The sequence below is a fragment of the Trachurus trachurus genome (assembly GCF_905171665.1).
Source record: "Trachurus trachurus genome assembly, chromosome: 4".
Classification (NCBI taxonomy): domain Eukaryota; kingdom Metazoa; phylum Chordata; class Actinopteri; order Carangiformes; family Carangidae; genus Trachurus; species Trachurus trachurus.
In genome coordinates, this window is record NC_139898.1 from 32,315,795 (window position 1) to 32,334,797 (window position 19,003).

At 42.6% G+C, this 19,003-nt stretch overlaps 1 protein-coding gene across 1 annotated transcript; it reads left to right on the top strand.

Moving 5' to 3' along the window:
• Positions 1-748: 748 nt before the first annotated feature.
• On the top strand, positions 749-17,653 carry LOC310984932 (calcium/calmodulin-dependent protein kinase type IV; the record flags this gene model as incomplete). Its single annotated transcript, XM_083970312.1, has 11 exons — positions 749-901; positions 4,438-4,516; positions 4,730-4,792; positions 9,024-9,106; positions 9,231-9,303; positions 11,844-11,934; positions 12,938-13,012; positions 13,295-13,370; positions 14,116-14,242; positions 15,112-15,264; positions 17,081-17,653. Exons 1-11 carry the CDS (start codon positions 795-797, stop codon positions 17,651-17,653), a joined length of 1,500 nt encoding a protein of 499 aa, XP_083826438.1. The 5' UTR covers positions 749-794.
• Between the last annotated feature and the right edge of the window lie 1,350 nt (positions 17,654-19,003).

A 19,003-nucleotide genomic window follows, 5' to 3' on the forward strand; every position in this document is an offset into this window, starting at 1 on the left:
GGTCTGTCGGTCGGTCTGTAGCCTATTTGCAGGCTACGTTTTTTATGTATTTAGGTTATTTCTGTATGTAGGTTGCTGATGGATGGAGACAGAGTGATTGACAGACGCGCTTGTCCAATGGGAGCGCGGCTCGGCTCCTCGTCCGGCGCTGTGATTGGTCGATAGATAGAGAAGAGAAGAGAGAGGGGGGGCGTGGCTTTGAGATTACAGCAGCATCCAGCGGACATCTGGAGCAGAGCAGAGTATAGCCCATCCCGGGAAACACGGAGGAAGCAGCGGAGGAGGAGATGCTGCCTGGTGGGAGGAGCTGCTGCTGCTGCTGCTGCTGCGACACATCTGGACCGGACCGGGGCACAGACAGACAGATGTTGTGTTATTGGTTGTTTTTGATGTGATGCTGCACCGGGAAGAAGAAGAGGAGCAGGCAGGCAGGCAGGCGCATCCTCCCGGTCTGGATTAGAGCCCATCAGGATCATGAATCATCCCCCCTCTCTCCTCCCGCGCCTCTAATCTGGGTTTTACCGAGCTGGATTTAAATCGGATCTGATCTGGATTACTCTCCATCTTCCTCCTGGTTCTGATCCGCCTCAGGGGGGGTTGGTTGGGTTGGTGGGGGCGCATCTGTCCCGGTCTGAACTGGTCCTGGTACCACCGCTGCTGCTGCTTCTACTGCTGCTGTCATCATCATCATCACCATCATCATCCATCGGTTCCTGTTTCCTCTGGTTCTGTTTTTTTGGGGCGAGTCCGGTTCTGGTTCTGGTGTCGTCGTCGTCATCATCATCATCATCATCATGCCGACGTCTCGGCCCGGTTCCGAGCCGGTGGAGTTCTGGGTGGAGGGGTCGAGGCGCGATGGGACGGTGGAGGAGTTCTACACCCTGAGCTCCGAGCTGGGCAGGTCTGGACCCTCAGCACCTCAACACCTCAACACCTTTAAAAGAACCGAGTCAGAGAGGAGGAGGTCCAGTCAGACTAGAACCAGATCGTTAGATTGATCTATTTATCATTATTAATATTTATTATAGTGTGTCGTTATTATCATTATAAGTGCGTTAGAATGAGATTATAAGGCTACTCCCGTTGTTTACACGTTATAAACGTACATAAATAAACGTAAAGTTATGACATAATAATATATAGAATATAAGCAGGCTCACTATTTGGCAAGTTCAATCTGACTAATGAGCTACAGTCATTTATATCTGTGAAAAGGAGCCTGAACGCATCACGTTATTAAATAGTTACAGCCTAAATAATGATAACATTTTATTTATCGTTATCAGGCTAATATTTATCATAGTGTGTCGTTATTATCATTATAAGAGCATTATAATGAGGTTATTACTCCCGTTGTTTACATGTTATAAAGCCTAAATAAACGTAAAGTTATGACATAATATATAATAGAATATAACATACAGTATATATTGATCCAGGCTCACTATTTGGCAAGTTAATTCTAACTAATGAGCTACAGTCATTTATATCTGTGAAAAGGAGCCTGAACGCATCACATTATTAAATAGTTAGCCTAAATAATGATAACATTATTTTATTTATCGTTATTAGGCTTATATTTATTATAGTGGGTCGTTATTATCATTATAAGTGCGTTATAATGAGGTTATCACACCCGTTGTTTACATGTTATAAAGCCTAAATAAACGTAAAGTTATGACATAATATATAATAGAATATAACATACAGTATATATTGATCCAGGCTCACTATTTGGCAAGTTAATTCTAACTAATGAGCTACAGTCATTTATATCTGTGAAAAGGAGCCTGAACGCATCACATTATTAAATAGTTAGCCTAAATAATGATAACATTATTTTATTTATCATTATTTAGGCTAATATTTATTATAGTGTGTCGTTATTATCATTATAATGAGGTTATTACTCCTGTTGTTTACACGTTATAAAGCCTAAATAAGGCAAGGCAAGGCATCTTTATTTATATAGCGCATTTCATACCAAGGCAACTCAATGTGCTTTATATAAAGACAAAACATTTAAAAAAAAACAGCATAAAAACAAAAAACACGCAGTTAAAAAAATAGATAGAGTTTAAAGTTCTTAAAAAGAGCTCAGCCATAAGCACATAAAAGGAGAAATGTTTTAACCTGGATTTAAAAGTGCTCACAGTTGGGGTTGATTTCAGTTCTAAATAAACTTAAAGTTATAATATAATAGATATTGATCCAGGCTCACTATTTGGCAAGTTCAATCTGACTAATGAGCTACAGTCATTTTTATCTGTGAAAAGGAGCCTGAACGCATCACATTATTAATTAGTTACAGTCTAAATAATGATAACAAATCAATCAATCATCAGCATCAACAGATCAACAAGGATTGGACCCCAACACGGGATGGGTTTGGGTTGTTATGGCATAATACAGATCTGGAAAAAATTAAGAGACCACTTCAAAATGATCAGTTTCTCTGGTTTTTACTATTTTTTACGTTTGTGTTTGAGTATAATTAACATTTTTGTTTTATTCTATGAACTACTGACAACATTTATCCCAAAATTGAAATAAAAACATTGTCTTTTAGAGCAAATTTATTGGCAGAAAATGACAACTAGTCAAAATAACAATTATGTTTTAAGTCTTTTCAGACCTTGAGTAATAATAATGCAAAGAAAACAGGTTCATATTCATGGCTCAACAACACAACACAGATATTTTAACTTGGGAAGAGTTTATTAATCAATTTTGGTGGGAAAATGTCAATGTTTGATCCCAGCAGTGTTTTTTATAATCCTCTGTCCCATTAAGTTGAATGAGTTGTGTGAGTTTTTAAAAAAATTGGAAACCTAAGACAAACATTTGTGAAAGTGGTCCCTTAGTTTCTTTCCAGAGCTGTATATAATAGAATATAACATTGATCCAGGCTCACTATTTGGCAAGTTCAATCTGACTAATGAGCTACAGTCATTTATATCTGTGAAAAGGAACCTGAACGCATCACGTTATTAATTAGTTATAAATAATAAAACAAATCAATCAGAATCAACAGATCAACGAGGCCTGAGAGGATTAAAATGATCATTGATACAGTTAATTAGTGGTTAATAACTGATGATTGATTGATTATTAGTCACTGAACACAAGCAGGTTCAGGTTTTGGCAGGTGGAGGAAACGGGTAGGAGTGTGAACAGATACATGTGGGCTCACTATTTGGCAGGAAACGGCCCACTGGTCCCATTTGTCTTATGTAACAGCTTCAAAACGATTTATTAAATTAAACCAAGCTAATTAATAAACTAGTTATAATATGAACGGATGAGGTTTTGTATTGATCACTAAATAATCATTATTTATCTGTAACTGCAGCTCACAGCGTGCAGCAGTGTGTGTGTGTGTGTGTTGTTTCAGTAACAACAACAACAACAGTAACAGCTGAGCAGGAACAGTGAAATGAAGTCAGTGGTGAATTCAGACGTGAATGAGCCACCAGCCCTGTTACCAGATGACCCGTTACCATGGAGACCAGCTAGTAGAGTGTGTGTGTGTGTGTGTGTGTGTGTGTGTGTGTGTGTGTGTGTGTGTGTGTGTGTGTGTGTGTGTGTGTGTGTGTGTGTTGAGGGGGTCTGTTATTCTGCTGGGACAGATGGAAGAAACAGATCCATCTGAAAAGCAGCCACACACACACACTCACTCAGTGTGTTTCATGTTGACTCAACTGTCCCAACGTCCTCTTTTTCTTTCTTCCTCCTGTTTTATTGAAGAGACGTTTGTTATTCATGTAAAACAACACAGTTTTTGGTGTCCTTATGCAGGGAAAAGGGCAAAATCCAACAAAAAACACTTTATATCGGCATTCCCATATTTGTTACAGTAGAAAAAGGTGTTTTAATCATTTATTAAAGGGATAGTTCAACATTTTGGCAAATTGGTCCATTGCCATAATCCCTATAGTCACAGCAGTAGGTTCGTTACCTTTAATTGTCAGTGCAAGCTATTTTTAGAACGGCGGAGCAGAGCCGCGAGCTGCTCAGAGCTACGCTACGGAGGCTAATGGGATTTCTTGGTTTCCCTCATCAAATACACAATCCAACAACTCCAAAACGCTCTGGTGGACAACCTGCACATTCACCACGCTATGAGATAATAACACAACGTTACGAGACAGAGTTGTTTTAGAGGGAAATTCAGAGACTGTTTGCTGAAAAACTGTCCCTGAACGCAACGTGCATCAGTGGTTTTGCATGAATTTCCCTCTAAAACAACTCTGTCTGGTAACGTTCTGTTATTATCTCATAGCGTGGTGAATGTGCAGGTCAGAACTTGTCCACCAGAGCATTATGGAGTCGTTGGATTGTGTATTTGATGAGTTTGATGAGGGAAACCCAAGAAATCCCAGCAGCTCATGTCTCAGGTGTTGTGAGGTCGTCGTCACCTGTGCTGTTTCCTTCCAGGGGAGCGACGTCCATCGTTTATCGCTGTGAAGAGAAACAGACCCAGAAACCCTTCGCCGTCAAAGTCCTCAAGAAAACGGTCAGTGCTGTGAAACCTGAGGTCACAACAGTTTCCTATACTGTGTCTACAGACTATATCTGTCTCTTTACCTTTTTCCCAGTTAGAGGGCTGCGTCCTCCAAGGTCCAAACCTGTCCCAAATTTGAGGACAAACAGTTCAAACCAGTGTTGTTCTTTTTTTTATCTGTCTCATGGACCAGCTGAAACACCTGAGCTGTTTGTTCTGTTTCAGATCGACAAGAAGATCGTTCGTACCGAGATCGGAGTACTGCTGCGTCTCTCCCACCCAAACATTGTGAGTATCGCCCTAACCCTGCCCTCATGAACTTATCGTGAACTCACTATTTCCTGTTTCCTTTTTCCTGTTTCCTGTGGCGTTGCGCTCTACGACTCCACTGAGTTCAGGAGGTTCTGGTTTCATCTGATCAATGTTCTCAACACTGAATTTTTTCACTTGTTTATGACAAATCTTGTTCAGTCTGTCATCCCGTCCAAATACCACCCACTAAAAAAAACACCCATGATGCTCAGCTGCTGTTACCATGGAGACCAGAGTCCAGTCCACAGAGGCAGAAGAGAAGAAGTAGGTCCGACACTGACAAACAAAACCGAACATACTTAGAGGATCGAGAGAGGAACATCTTGAAGAACTGAGGACTGAGGTTCTTCAGAAGAGTTCCCTCAAGATCAAACTACTCCACTTTGATGTTCTGGTGTTTTATCGACAAACGTTTTGGTCTTCTCCATCTCCAGAAGTTTCTAGACTCTTGGTCATCAGAGTCCTTCTCCCGCCCAGAAGGTCCTCAGCTTCTCCTTTAGGGGGTTTGAGTCTTTTGAGGGTGTTTTCAGACCTACCTGGTTCGTTTGGAGAAGTTGTTCAGAAACAGGAAGTGTTTAACGCCAAAAGTTGGTTTGTTTGGTTCAGATGTGAACACAGCAATCATGCTCAGATGCGGAATAAAACAAGCGGGCAGAGATCGGCAAGAAGAAGAGGGTGGTCTCAGTTTAGCTCGGCTCGCTTCCATTCGAGCCCAGGAGGAGTTTGTTTACAGTGAGACCATAGTCAACTCGTGATGATCATTGGTTCTCAACGGCTTAGGGTAGGGCGGTTTGGGCTGAAAATATACACAAATGACTTTGATCGGGTCAAGTCCAGGCTTCAAGTGCAGTTCGGACCGGGTTGGGTTTTAATTTTTTAATTAATTCCCAAGTAACCTGCTCCTCCTCTTTTGAGTAAAATTTCTGACCTATGATCAAACAGTTGGCATCTGTTTACAATTTTGGACCAATCGGGACTGTTACCAAGTGAACAAAAAACAAGGCCAAAAGAAAAATTCAACAATTGTATCGTTTTAGCCTCTTGAATGAGAACAAAGCAAACAAGCCGCATGTCTGAATAGAATAGAATAGAATAGTCTTTGTCACTGTAGACAACGAAATTGGTGAGGCATCCCCCCAGTGCACTTAAAACTACTTCAAAACAACCACTCCTATGCCTATTGATAAAAAAAATAACAAAATGAAAGATAAATATATAAATCAGGAATAGGGACACACGCATATTGCACCGTTAGTTAGAAAGTGGTCCCTTATTGCACTTAAAGAGTCTAATCACCACGGGTAAAAGCTGTCTTTGAAACGGTTTGTTCGGCATCCTTAGAGTTGAGGATCTGGATTCTTCTAAACTCGAACAAACCTTTTTATTCTTAAACATTTCAGATCAGATCAGAGTCAGTTTTACTCTTTAAGGTTGACCTTCTTTTTCTCCTGGACAGAGCTCACCGTCCTGCTCAGCTCTTCTTCTCAGGAACGTCGTCTCAACTTCAGTAACCAGATGTTTCTTCTTCTTCTTGCTGTTCTCAGCTTTGTCCTTCTCAGTCAGGTCTTTGAGGGTCAACCTTTCTCTTCAGGTTCTTCAACCTCTCAGCAGCTTTTACCATGAATGAAGCTCCACGTTGGTTCTCTGGTTCCTTCACTGAAGATCTTTGTTCCTGTCCGTTCGTAGATGTTCTTCATGAGCGATTGATCTCCTTCACTCTCACAGCCCCCAAATTTGTCTATAGACCGAATCACCTCGTTGTCTACTTCCGGGTAGAAAACCAGCACGTAATTTGAATGAGAACAATAGTAACGAACGAGAGTTTAGCTATATATATCATATTTTTCACGCCCTATCACCGTTTAGACAAATCTGAAATGATTGAAGAAACATTACTATTTATGTGTGTGTGTTTTGTGTTGCTATGTGTTGTATTTATTCAGTTTGGGGGAATCACGGTGTCTAGAAAGCATCAGTGGCTGCAGCTGACAGGGACAGCTAACGGCGGTAGCTAAGCTAACGGCAGCAGCTAAGCTAACGGCGGGAGCTAAGCTAACGGCGGGAGCTAAGCTAACACCAGGACGTCAGCTGTTAAAACCCTCCCGTTGTGGGCATAGGCGGCGCTAGGACAGTAGGAATGGGGAAGCTACGGGACAAAAAAAATAGAAAGTTTTTACCCATAGGCAGATATATAAATTTTGATTATATTCATCAAAATGAGATGCAGTAGAATGATTCCTTTCATTCTCTACTTGTTTTTTTTTGTTTTTGTTTTTTGCTGGTGTAGTAGCCCATAATCAATTAATCAATGTTCTTAGCATACGCCACGGGGCGTTTGTGTCATATTTCTCAACTATTTCTTCAGGGTTAAATCCTTTTACCGTAGTTATTGCTCTCGATGTACAGAAGCGGCAGTTGACAGTATCTGCTGTGCCATAGTCCTCATCCAGTTGCGCACCCGCTGCATCGCTGAGAATGTGCGCTCACACAGGTGTCAGGTGACATGATTTCAATTTTGGACGGGCCACAGTAATTTTGGATGGGCCACTACTTAGGAAAAAATAACACTAACATACATAGAGTTGGAAATTATTCCTGAATGACTCGTTCGTGTCTATATTGAAAGCACACATAATTTCTGCTGAGACGAGCTTTGACAGCGCGGTGCGCCGCTCTCTCTCCCGTTAAAAGTTAATCTAGCTCACCCAGTGGACCTATCTCTCTCTCCTCGTCTCTCTCTCTCTCTCCTGTTACTTATATGTGTTTAACCAAATGCACGAAAAGCCAAATCAAGTCAGAAATGCGTAGCCCACATCTTTTTAACTCACAGACATTTATTTTCATAAAGTAATAAAATATCTCGACATTTTGCCGTCGTTAACATTGAGACAAAAGGCTGCAGGAATGGAAGAAGAATTCGGCAAATCATCTTATCACGCAAAAAGGCACAACAAACAGGTTTTGCACAATGGTTTGCACAGATAAGTCTTAAGGCTATGTGCAACACCTTCTCATCACAATCCACGCCATCAGCGGTTATTAAAACCCAACTCATCAGGACTCGATGACCACCGCTCACATTACACAACAAACCGTTAACAATGAATCCACACTCAAACCGAAGCAACAATAGTGTTAACTGTACTCAACAAGCTGTTATTACAAGGTTTACAACAGATATGACAGGCAACCTGGGCTGTGTGTGTGTGTGTGTGTGTGTGTGTAAGAAAGAGAGGGAGGGAAGAGAAAGTACGTAACCTGCTAGCTGTTAGCGTAGCTCAGGCGTATGTCCGTCAGGTAAAAGCTGCCGTTTATTCCTCAAATGAAGCTCATGCAGTTATTCAGCCTCTCCGGTACAGTTATCCATCACTGCTGTTGAATTAGCCGCTAGACTGCTGGACGCTAAAACCGAGGGGGCGACTGTTTGTTTACAATTCACGAAAGCAACGTGAACGTACGTGGTAGCCTCAGCCTCCCTCGGCGTACAGAGGCAAAGCACCACACTCGCTGCCTCTCCTCTGAAATACAACGAGACGGCGAGTGGTTTCTACGGCCGCTGCCTGACACATGCTGACACATTTAAACCTACGTAATGTAACCAGTCAAATACGACCGAAAATTCTAAATCTAAATCTAAATTTTCCATTTTATTATTTGTGATGATTTTTATTTTATTTTCTGTGACAATCTAGGGGAAGCTAAGCTTCCCCTAGCCTATTGATAGCGCCGCCTATGGTTGTGGGACACGACATGAAACTACTCCAGTTAGCTCAGTCATGTTGTAACTCAGATATCCGCTGGAGAAAATATTTTTTCATGGACCGTTTATTGAGTCACTGAGTTATTAAAGTTAAACAGGTAGCTAACCGTTAGCCCGGCTAATCTATGATAACCATGACTAATTACAAAAATGTGCACACATAAATAGTAATGTTTGTCCAATGATTGGTTTTATAAACTTTACAAACATCAGATTAGTCTAAACGGTGATATAGTAACTTGAAAAATTAGATAGCGAAACTCTCGTTCGTCACTATTGTTCTCATGCTGGTTTTCTACCCGGAAGTAGTTGTAAACAACAAGGCAATTTGTTCTATAGCTAAGGAAGAGAACATGTTCTAATGAACAGTCTTTACCTGGCTCCACTCACACTGACCCAGGACCAGCTCTAACCACCTTCCTCTTGTTCTTCTTCTTGGTGGTTCAGATCCAGCTGAAGGAGATCTTTGAGACGGACACCGACATCGCTCTGGTGTTGGAGCTGGTGACTGGAGGAGAGCTGTTCGACAGGTACACACACATTCACACACATACACACATATACAAACATGCACACACAGAGAAAGTCCTGCTCTGTGATTGGCTGTCAGGTGTGTTCCAGCGGTGAGGTCACTGTGGCGTTGTGTCGTTCCAGGATCGTGGAGCGAGGCTACTACAGCGAGAGAGACGCGGCCCACGTCATCAAACAGATCCTGGAGGCTGTGGCGGTGAGACGTTCACTGTCTGCTCTGTGTGTCAGGAAAACACAGCTCTAACATTCAGCTAGTTAGTTCAGTAGTTTGAACGAGAGAAGAGAGAAACGATGAGGAAGATGAGGAAGTTTTGGTTGTAGGTGTAGTTACTGTGGTTGTAGGTGTAGTTACTATGGTTGCAGGTGCAGTTACTATGCTTGTAGGTGTAGTTACCATGGTTGCACGTGTAGTTACTTTGGTTGCAGGTGTAGTTACTGTGGTTGCAAGTGTAGTTACTATGGTTGCAAGTTTAGTTACTTTGGTTGCAGGTGTAGTTTTAGATGCATATGTAGTTACTATGGTTGCAAGTGTAGTTACTTTGGTTGCAGGTGTAGTTACTTTGGTTGCAGGTGTAGTTACTGTGGTTGCAAGTGTAGTTACTTTGGCTGCAGGTGTAGTTACTGTGGTTGCAGGTGTAGTTTTGGTTGCAGGTGTAGTTACTATGGTTGCAGGTGTAGTTACTATGGTTGCAGGTGTAGTTTTAGTTGCAGGTGTAGTTATTTTGGTTGCAGGTGTAGTTCAGAATCAGAATCAAAATTTTATTTGTCATTGTACAGCAGTACAACAAAATTAAAAGCTAAAACCTTCAAGTGCCATCACATAAAAGACAGACAAACAATAAGCAATAACAATAACAGCAACCAGTGTCGACATTCAGTTAATCAACGTATAAAAAGATAAATAAAATAGGTGTTAGCAATAAATAAGTAAATAAATAACTATTATGTATGTGTATGTGAAAATAATGATATGTTGTCAGTCACTTTTTCCGTTCAGTATTGTGATGGCTTTGGGATAAAAACAGTTTTTCAGTCTATTTGTTCTGGACTTGATGCACCTGTAGTGTTACTTTGGTTGCAGGCATAGTTATAATGGTTGCAACAAGTGTAGTTTTGGTTGGAGGTGTAGTTACTATAGTTGCAGATGTTGTTCCTATGGCTGCAGATGTAGTTACTATGGCTACAGGTGTACCGTAGTTACGATGGTGTCAGTAGATGTTAACCCTGGCAGCGGTGTTGTCGCTCACAGCAGTACGTCTCTTATGTAACAGCAGGTTCCATCCTGCTGCTGAACAGATTAAAGCCAGAGAGGATTAATATACACACACACACACACACACACACAGGCGTATGTTTTTCTATGTGTTAAATGTAGGTCAGTTCTAGTGTGTGTGTAAGGAAAACAGTACAGTTGTATTTGCTGTGTCAGATGGGCGTGTGTGTGTGTGTGTGTGTGTGTATGCGTGTTTATGTGTATGTGTGGTGTTAATCTGCAGCACAGAAACAGAAACATCCCGCTGCCCCTGAACACATCAACATCATTTTACAGCTGTGTTTGGCAACATGAGGACGAGTTTGTTCATCTGGTTGAACCGCACCTGTCACCGTCCTTTGAGAGTAACAAAGTGAGAGAGGAGGCTCTGAGCCAATCAGAAGAGAGGAGGCCCCGAACCTCTCTTCTGATTGGCTGACTATTTTCTGAATGATCAAATAAAAACAGAGCAGATTTCAGAATAAAACACTCAGAGAAACCAAATCCTGCAAACTGTTGGATGGATGTTTGAGTCCAGGTGGTGAGGGGGCGGGGCTTTGGGTGACTGCTTTGTTGTGACATCGCAAAGTGACAGGAAGTCCTGACGGCTGGTTTTAAGGCTCAGTTTCTGAATACAGGCTGTGTGCATTTCTCTGTGGACTGAGGCTTTGATACTTTCACAGTATTAATATAGAACCTAGAGCTGCTTTATAATCACACTACACATGGACATCTACATTTATACTGTATGGAGCTTTAATACAAACATCTACCTTTATACTGTATGGAGCTTTAATACAAACATCTACCTTTATACTGTATGGAGCTTTAATACAAACATCTACCTTTATACTGTATGGAGCTTTAATACAAACATCTACCTTTATACTGTATGGAGCTTTAATACAAACATCTACCTTTATACCGTATGGAGCTTTAACACAAACATCTACCTTTATACTGTATGGAGCTTTAACACAAACATCTACCTTTATACTGTATGGAGCTTTAATACAAACATCTACCTTTATACTGTATGGAGCTTTAATACAAACATCTACCTTTATTTGAAGGAGTTTTAACACAAACATCTACCTTTATTTTGAAGGAGCTTTAACACAAACATCTACCTTTTATTTTGAAGGAGCTTTAACACAAACATCTACCTTTTATTTTGAAGGAGCTTTAACACAAACGAAACCAAGAGACAGAGGAATCGTCTCTGGTTGTAGTTTCTGATCTGAGAACAGTGAGTGTTGGGGAGCAGCAGGGGATTCTGGGAGCTGCAGGAGCTGCCATCTGTCCCTTCACTGTCCCTCTGTTCCTCGGTCTCTGTGCCAAGTCCAACCACCGACCACCACCACCAGCAGCTCCGTCCTCATGTTGTGTTGTGCAGCCTGCGGGGGGCGCCGTGGAGTTAAAGTGGGGGAGTTCCTCTAATATATGTGTGTGTTTGTGTTTGTGTTTGTGTGTGTGTGTTCCAGTACCTCCATGAGAACGGCGTGGTGCATCGTGACCTGAAACCTGAGAACCTGCTGTACGCCGACCTGTCGCTGGACGCTCCGCTCAAGATCGGTAACAAAACCAAAGATGGTTTATAAACCAAGACCTTCCATGACGAGTTATAGAGCGCCGAAGCGGAAGCAGCCCCATGGGTCCTCAATTCGAAAAAAAAAGTCTCCATACGAATGAACGGGAGTCCAAGTTTTATTTCGTGATCCGATTGAATTGTGCCATGACAAAAAAATATGTCCTCTACCTGTTTAAAACATCACATTTCATGCCGAGAAATCAGCAGTTTGTTGTAAAACTATTGTAAAATAGTGTGTGAAATATTCTTATGGAGACTTTTTTCGAATTGAGGACCCATGGGGCTGCTTCCGCTTCGGCCCTCTATAGCTTCCTGTATGATGTCACTAGGCTTCTGCTCGGCCACGCCCCTTTAGAGAGACCAGAGGCAGCCTGGAGTGTATTGACTCCAATGGGACAATTGAACGTGAACACCGATTATGGTCGAGTCTTTCTCCGCACAGTCACTGAAGTAAATTTTGGACTCATTTTTCCACAAGCCACATCTCTTCTGAACAGTTTGACACCAAAATGGCGACTTTCAGACGGACACATCAGGAGAAAATCCACTTTGTTCCAGACCTGTCTCTGTCTCTACGACACACTCTCGCCAGATTTGGCACAGATCTCCTAGGCAACGTCAAACAAACGGCCACGAACTCCTGTGAAAATGATTTAAATTATTTTTGTCATGCTAAATATGACTGTTAGTAGTGTAAATATTTAATGTTATCATAAGAAAATATAAACATCTCACTTTCATCTACCTACAAATTGTATAAATCCACACACACGTTCACAGACGAGGTGGTGACGGTTGGCCACGCCCATTTAGAGAGACAGGAAGTGAAACCATTGCTATCATTGGAGCAGCCGCTCATGGAGTATCTTTCCATTTATTGAATATCTTTGACAAAACCTCAGTGTGTTTGAATGTGAAACTTTATTGATGTTCTGTAGGAATACAAACAGACTCTAATGAGATTCTTCTGATGTTCTGCTCTCACAGCCGACTTCGGTCTGTCCAAGATCATCGACGACCAGGTGACCATGAAGACCGTCTGTGGGACTCCAGGCTACTGTGGTGCGTTCACTGACATCACCTGCTGCTGAATATACTGAAGTATCTGTAGTACATAGAGCAGTAAATGTACTATAAAGTGTAGTATCTGTAGTATATAGCCTACAGTATTTGTGTTTGTGTTCAGTGATGTGTTCAGTGACCTGTGTAGCCGTGTCGTGTGTTGCCCGGCGGCAGCAGCAGCAGCATCAGTCGTGATGTGTTCAGGGTCGCTGCTGCTCAGTGGGATTTCTCAGTGAGTGTGTGTGGCCACCTGCTCTAACAGCCGCTCTGTCTCTGTCTCAGCTCCAGAGATCCTGAGAGGAAACGCCTACGGCCCCGAGGTCGACATGTGGTCGGTGGGAGTCATCCTCTACATCCTGTGAGTCCATGAACGCCTCGCGCCTGTCCACACACACACACACACACACACACACACACACACACACACACACACACACACATGTCCATCTGTCCCCTGATGGTCAGTGAAGTGGTCGCTGCCTCCTGTAACTGTTCGTGGTCATGTGACCTCGGAGGTGTTTAACAGTGGAAATAACAACAGTATGTACATTGATTTAATCAATATCAGACATTATTAATGTAATATTATATTAATATTTATATCACTATTATAATACATTATAGTTAATATGTTAGTTGATTATGTAGTTTGGCCAAAAACATTAGAAATAGTAAGTGAGTTTAAAAGAAAGTTTAAACAACAGATGTTTGATGTGTACAGTAGGGAAGATGGGGGTGGTTAAATTAAATTAAATTAAATTAAATTAAATTAAATAAATGTGTTGCTGTATTGGTATGTTGGTGTCTGTAGTTTGTACTGTCTGGTTGCTGTGGTCTGGTGTAAAATAAACACTATTTGATTATTTTATTCTATAATATATAAAATATGATATAAATTATATAATTCCCTCATTTCCTGTTGTGTTTTCTGTTAATTGACAAAACTGTTGGAATCTGTTAATTTCTAAACTCTTCTTTTTTTTCTTTTTTTCTTAAAAATAGTGTAAAAATAGTGTTTTTTTAAACAAAATTGATAAAAACATATCAAAAGTAATTAAAAAGCATTTCAGGACTGGATAACTGATCACTAATTAATTATTTAGGCTGTGTGGCTTCGAGCCGTTCTTCGACCCGCGGGGCGACCAGTACATGTACAGCAGGATCCTCAACTGCGACTACGAGTTCGTGTCTCCGTGGTGGGACGACGTTTCCCTCAACGCCAAGGACCTGGTGAGTGACTGCTCTGCTCCATCCCATAATATGTCAGTACATGTTGTGGCTTATCTACATGGTCACAGACCTTCTCCACCCTGCACAGGTTGTTTGAGTTTGAGACTTTGACCTGTAACTGATGTGTTGGCCCTAATCCCTATAGTCATAGCAGTAGGTTCGTTACCTTTAATTGTCGGTGCAAGTTATTTTTAGAACGGCGGAGCAGAGCCGTGAGCTGCTCAGAGCTACGCTACGGAGGCTCATTATGGGATTTCTTGGTTTCCCTCATCAAACTCATCAAATACACAATCCAACAACTCCACAACGCTCTGGTGGACAAGTTGTGACCTGCACATTCACCACGCTATGAGATAATAACACAACGTTACCAGACAGAGTTGTTTTAGAGGGAAATTCATGCAAAAGCGCTGATGTGCGTTGCCTTCAGGGACAGTTTTTCATCAAGCAGTCTCTGTATTTCCCTCTAAAACAACTCTGTCTGGTAACGTTGTGTTATTATCTCATAGTGTGGTGAATGTGCAGGTCACAACTTGTCCACCAGAGCGTTGTGGAGTTGTTGGATTGTGTATTTGATGAGTTTGATGAGAGAAACCAAGAAATCCCATGAGCCTCCGTAGCGTAGCTCTGAGCAGCTCTCGGCTCTGCTCCACCGTTCTAATAATATCTTGCACCGACAATTAAAGGTAACGAACCTACTGCTATGACTATAGGGGTTATGGCAATGGGCCAGTTTGCCAAAATGTTGAACTATCCATAAAGCACCGGTAAGCACCAGCACCGCTTCAAAAATACAGAATTGGATAAAACCTAAACGATACCCATCCCTAGTGCTGAGTGTCTTGGTCCTGGTCCTGGTCTGTCTGCAGGTCAGCAAGCTGATCGTCCTGGACCCTCAGAAGCGGCTCAGTGTGCGTGAGGCTCTGCAGCACCCGTGGGTTCTGGGTAAAGCCGCTCGCTTCTCGCACATGGACACAACCCAGAGGAAACTACAGGAGTTCAACGCTCGACGCAAACTCAAGGTCAGAGGTCACCCGAGTGTGTCGCTGGAAAGAGTGTGTTGACATTTAAAAATGTGACTACTGAAAAATCAAAACTGCACCCACACTGAATTTGAATCTTAAGTCATGGGACATTCTGTATTGTCATGTGTACTTAATGTATCTGATATTTGTATCCGTATTATTTCTGTGAATTTGTCTAGTTGTTCACTGCAAAAACTCAAAATCTTTCCAAGAATATTTGTCTTATTTCTTGTCAAAATGTCTTATTTCTAGTCAAAACTAATCTCTTTCCATTTAAAATTAGACTCATCACCTAAAAATTAACTTGTTTTTAGATCATTTTCACTTGTTTCAAACAAATTTTCACTCGAGTTAAGTAGAAAAATCTGCCAGTGAAAGTAAGTTTTTTGTGCTTGTAATAAGAAAGAAAAACTTGCTCCACTGTCAGATTTTTCTACTTATTTCAAGTGAAAATCTGCTTGAAAGAAGTAAAACGTGTCTAAAAACAAGCTGCTTTTAATGTGATGAGTCTTATTTTAAGTAGAATTAGATTTGTTTTGACTAGAAATAAGACAAATCTTCTTGGTAAGATTTTGAGTTTTTGCAGTGTTGTGTGTGACCTTTTATGCTTACATACATTTGTATGTATGCAAATTTTGTGAAATAGTGCTTACATAATTACATCTGTTTATGCTAACATGTGCAATAACACTGGCACACACACGTCTGTGTGTGCAAAATATGTGCAATTGGGCAACGTGCAATATCCATTCAGCATTGTATAACTCTAGCACTTTAGCACTTTAGCACTTAAGCACTTAAATCACTTTAGCACTCTAGCACTTTACCATTCAATGGTCACTTTATTCTCATTCTTGGTCTGTCATGAGTCATTGTCTGTCTATGATGTACTGTACCTGTCACTTCTATTGTTATCATGCTTTTCTTTTTTTTTACCTTTTTACTGTTAGTATATCTCTGTATTATTAATTACAATGTTAAACATCAACCTGCCTAGGGACAAAGGATGGAAATTAGCTGATGCTATCCACCACTTTATTTTCCCATGATCCATTGCGTCACACCACAACCGAAGTCGGTTTTAGTAGCATTCTAGCGAGTCGCCAATTAGCGTTAGCCACCGGTGTAGTGGGGGCTCCATGCTGCCAAAACCGCTTTGACTAAATCTGATGTTTGTTAAGTCTATAAAACGAATTATTGAACAAACATTACTATTTCTGTGTGCACGTTTTTGTAATTAGTCATGGTTATCGTAGTTGTTAGCTTTGCTGCTGCTGACAGCTAACAGCAGCAGCAAACTAAGTTAACATCAGGACGTCAGCTGTTAAAACCCTCCCGTTGTCGGACATGAAACTACTCCAGTTAGCTCAGTCATGTTGTAACTAGGATATCCGCTGGAAAAAAAAATTTTTCATGGGCCGTTTATTGAGTTATTGTTTATTGACACTGCTAAAGGCTAACAGCTAACGGTTAGCCCAGCTAATCTAAAATGTTTGTTCAACAATTCGTTTTATAGACTTCATGAACATCTGAGTAGTCACAACGGTGATATAGTGACGTGAAAATGTGACATAAAGCTAAAACCTCGTCCGTATTGTTCTCATTAAAATTACGTGATGATTATAAATAAAGTCATCACAGCCAATGTCTATCAACCAGTCTATGCTACCAACAATACAGTAACGGTGGAATGGAGTGTCATGGCCACACCCAGCGTCATTCTCAGAGAAAGTGGTGGATAATCCTACATGAAAGTGTCCATTGATATGTACTGTCCCCTTATTTTTTATAATCAAAGAGTGTGTGTCCACAGGCGGCCATGAAGGCGGTCGTTGCCACCAGTCGGATGCACGAGAGTTCGCGGCGCCGCACCGACAGCTGTGAGATCCCGGGCTCCGGATCGCGGCAGAGCAGCATGCAGCAGGACCCGCCCCCTGACACCACAGGCCCCGCCCCCGACGACAAAGAGGCCACGCCCCCAGACCAACAGCCACCTGAGGAGGCGGTGGCAGCGGCGGCGGAGGAGGAGTCAAAGTCCACAGAGCAAGGAGCGCTGCCCAGCCCCTCCTCCCCGCCACGCAGCCCCAAACCCCCCGGCTGTGATGTCACGCCCACAGGCCCCGCCCCCACCAGACCGCCGCTGAGAGCCGACGGGCCGCGGCAGACGTCCGTCGTCCCCAAAACCACCGCCGCCGCCGTGTTGGTCCAGCCGCGGCTGCCGCAGAAAAGCTGCTCCGTGGTCGAGCACGCCTCCCGGGGGATCGAGGCCACGCCCACTTTGGCCGCGCTGGCCACTTTGGCCACGCCCCCGAGCCCAAACAGCCTCAGCAACGGCTTCACCTCGGGGGCGGAGCCGGCCGGTAAGACCACCGCCCACTGCCAGTGATCGATCACCTGATTGAAACGAAAGAAAAGACCGAAGTCTTCTCACACACTGAGCTTCATTTACTGGACCAAAGTCACACAGCAGCGTCTCACCTTGGTCACCTAGGTCACATGACCTCAGACCAGATGTTTGGACAGTTGATGTTGAACTGCATGTTTTTTTCTCTGGAAGAAGGAAGAAGAGTTCGTCCCACATCTGGTTTCAGCTGTTGTTTCTTCCAAAAATCTGCGTGTTTACAAACAAAAAACAACAAAAGAGTTTTATGGGCGGAGTCACAGTGGGACACACAGAGGCTAACCAGGCTAAAGAAGCTAACACAGCTGATGAGGCTAGCACGGCTAATTGGGCTAACGTGGCTAAAGAAGTTAACCAGGCTAACACATCTAATGAGGCTAACCAGGCTAACATGGCTAATGAGGCTAAGAAGCTAACTAAGCTAACACATCCAATGAGGCTAACATGGCTAAAGAAGCTAACTAGGCAAATACATCTAATGAGGCTAACATGGCTAAAGAAGCTAACTAGGTGAACACATATGATTAGGCTAACATGTTAATGAGGCTAACCAGGCTAACACATCTAATGAGCCTAATACCAGGCTAAAGAAGCTAACCAGTCTAAATGGCTCCCACAGAGTCGTGCGCACTGTCCGCGGACGTTTGAGGTTTCATAGTCGAGCGTATGGGTGTCACATTTAAAACAGGTCGATGTGAAGATTTCCCGCCGAGCAGTCTATTGTGTGACACCGAGTACGCGTATGCGGAGTCCGCGCAGTCATAAAAATTGAGCTTTGCGCGGTCGGGTCCGGCGGATGTCCGCTTTGGTTCCGCATCGCATAGACGCGGACGTCCGTGGAATCAAGTACGCCCGAGTATGTGGGGGCCTTAACACATCTAATGAGGCTAACACGGCTAAATGAGCTAACCAGGATAATGTGGCTAATGAGGCTAACCAGGCTAAATAAGCTAACCAGGATAACACATCTAATGAGGATAACATGGCTAAAGAAGCTAACCAGACTAATGAGGCTAACATGGCTAATGAGGCTAACCCAGCTGGGCTCGGCCACAGGACACAGTCACTGTGGATTTGTCCTGCAGCTGCTTCCTGTGAGGGAGGGGTCACCTGAGTCCAGGTGAGACCGTCCATTTAGTCCTCGTTAGCTATCACTCTCGTTAGCTAACACCCTCGTTAGCTAACACTCTCGTTAGCTAACACCCTCGTTAGCTAACACTCTCGTTAGCTAACACCCTCGTTAGCCTCTCCTGTGTTCGTCTCCTCTGGTCTTGAACCATCGCTGGTTTTTCTCCAGTCTGTGAACGTCCTGGTCTGGTCTGGTCCTCTGTGGGA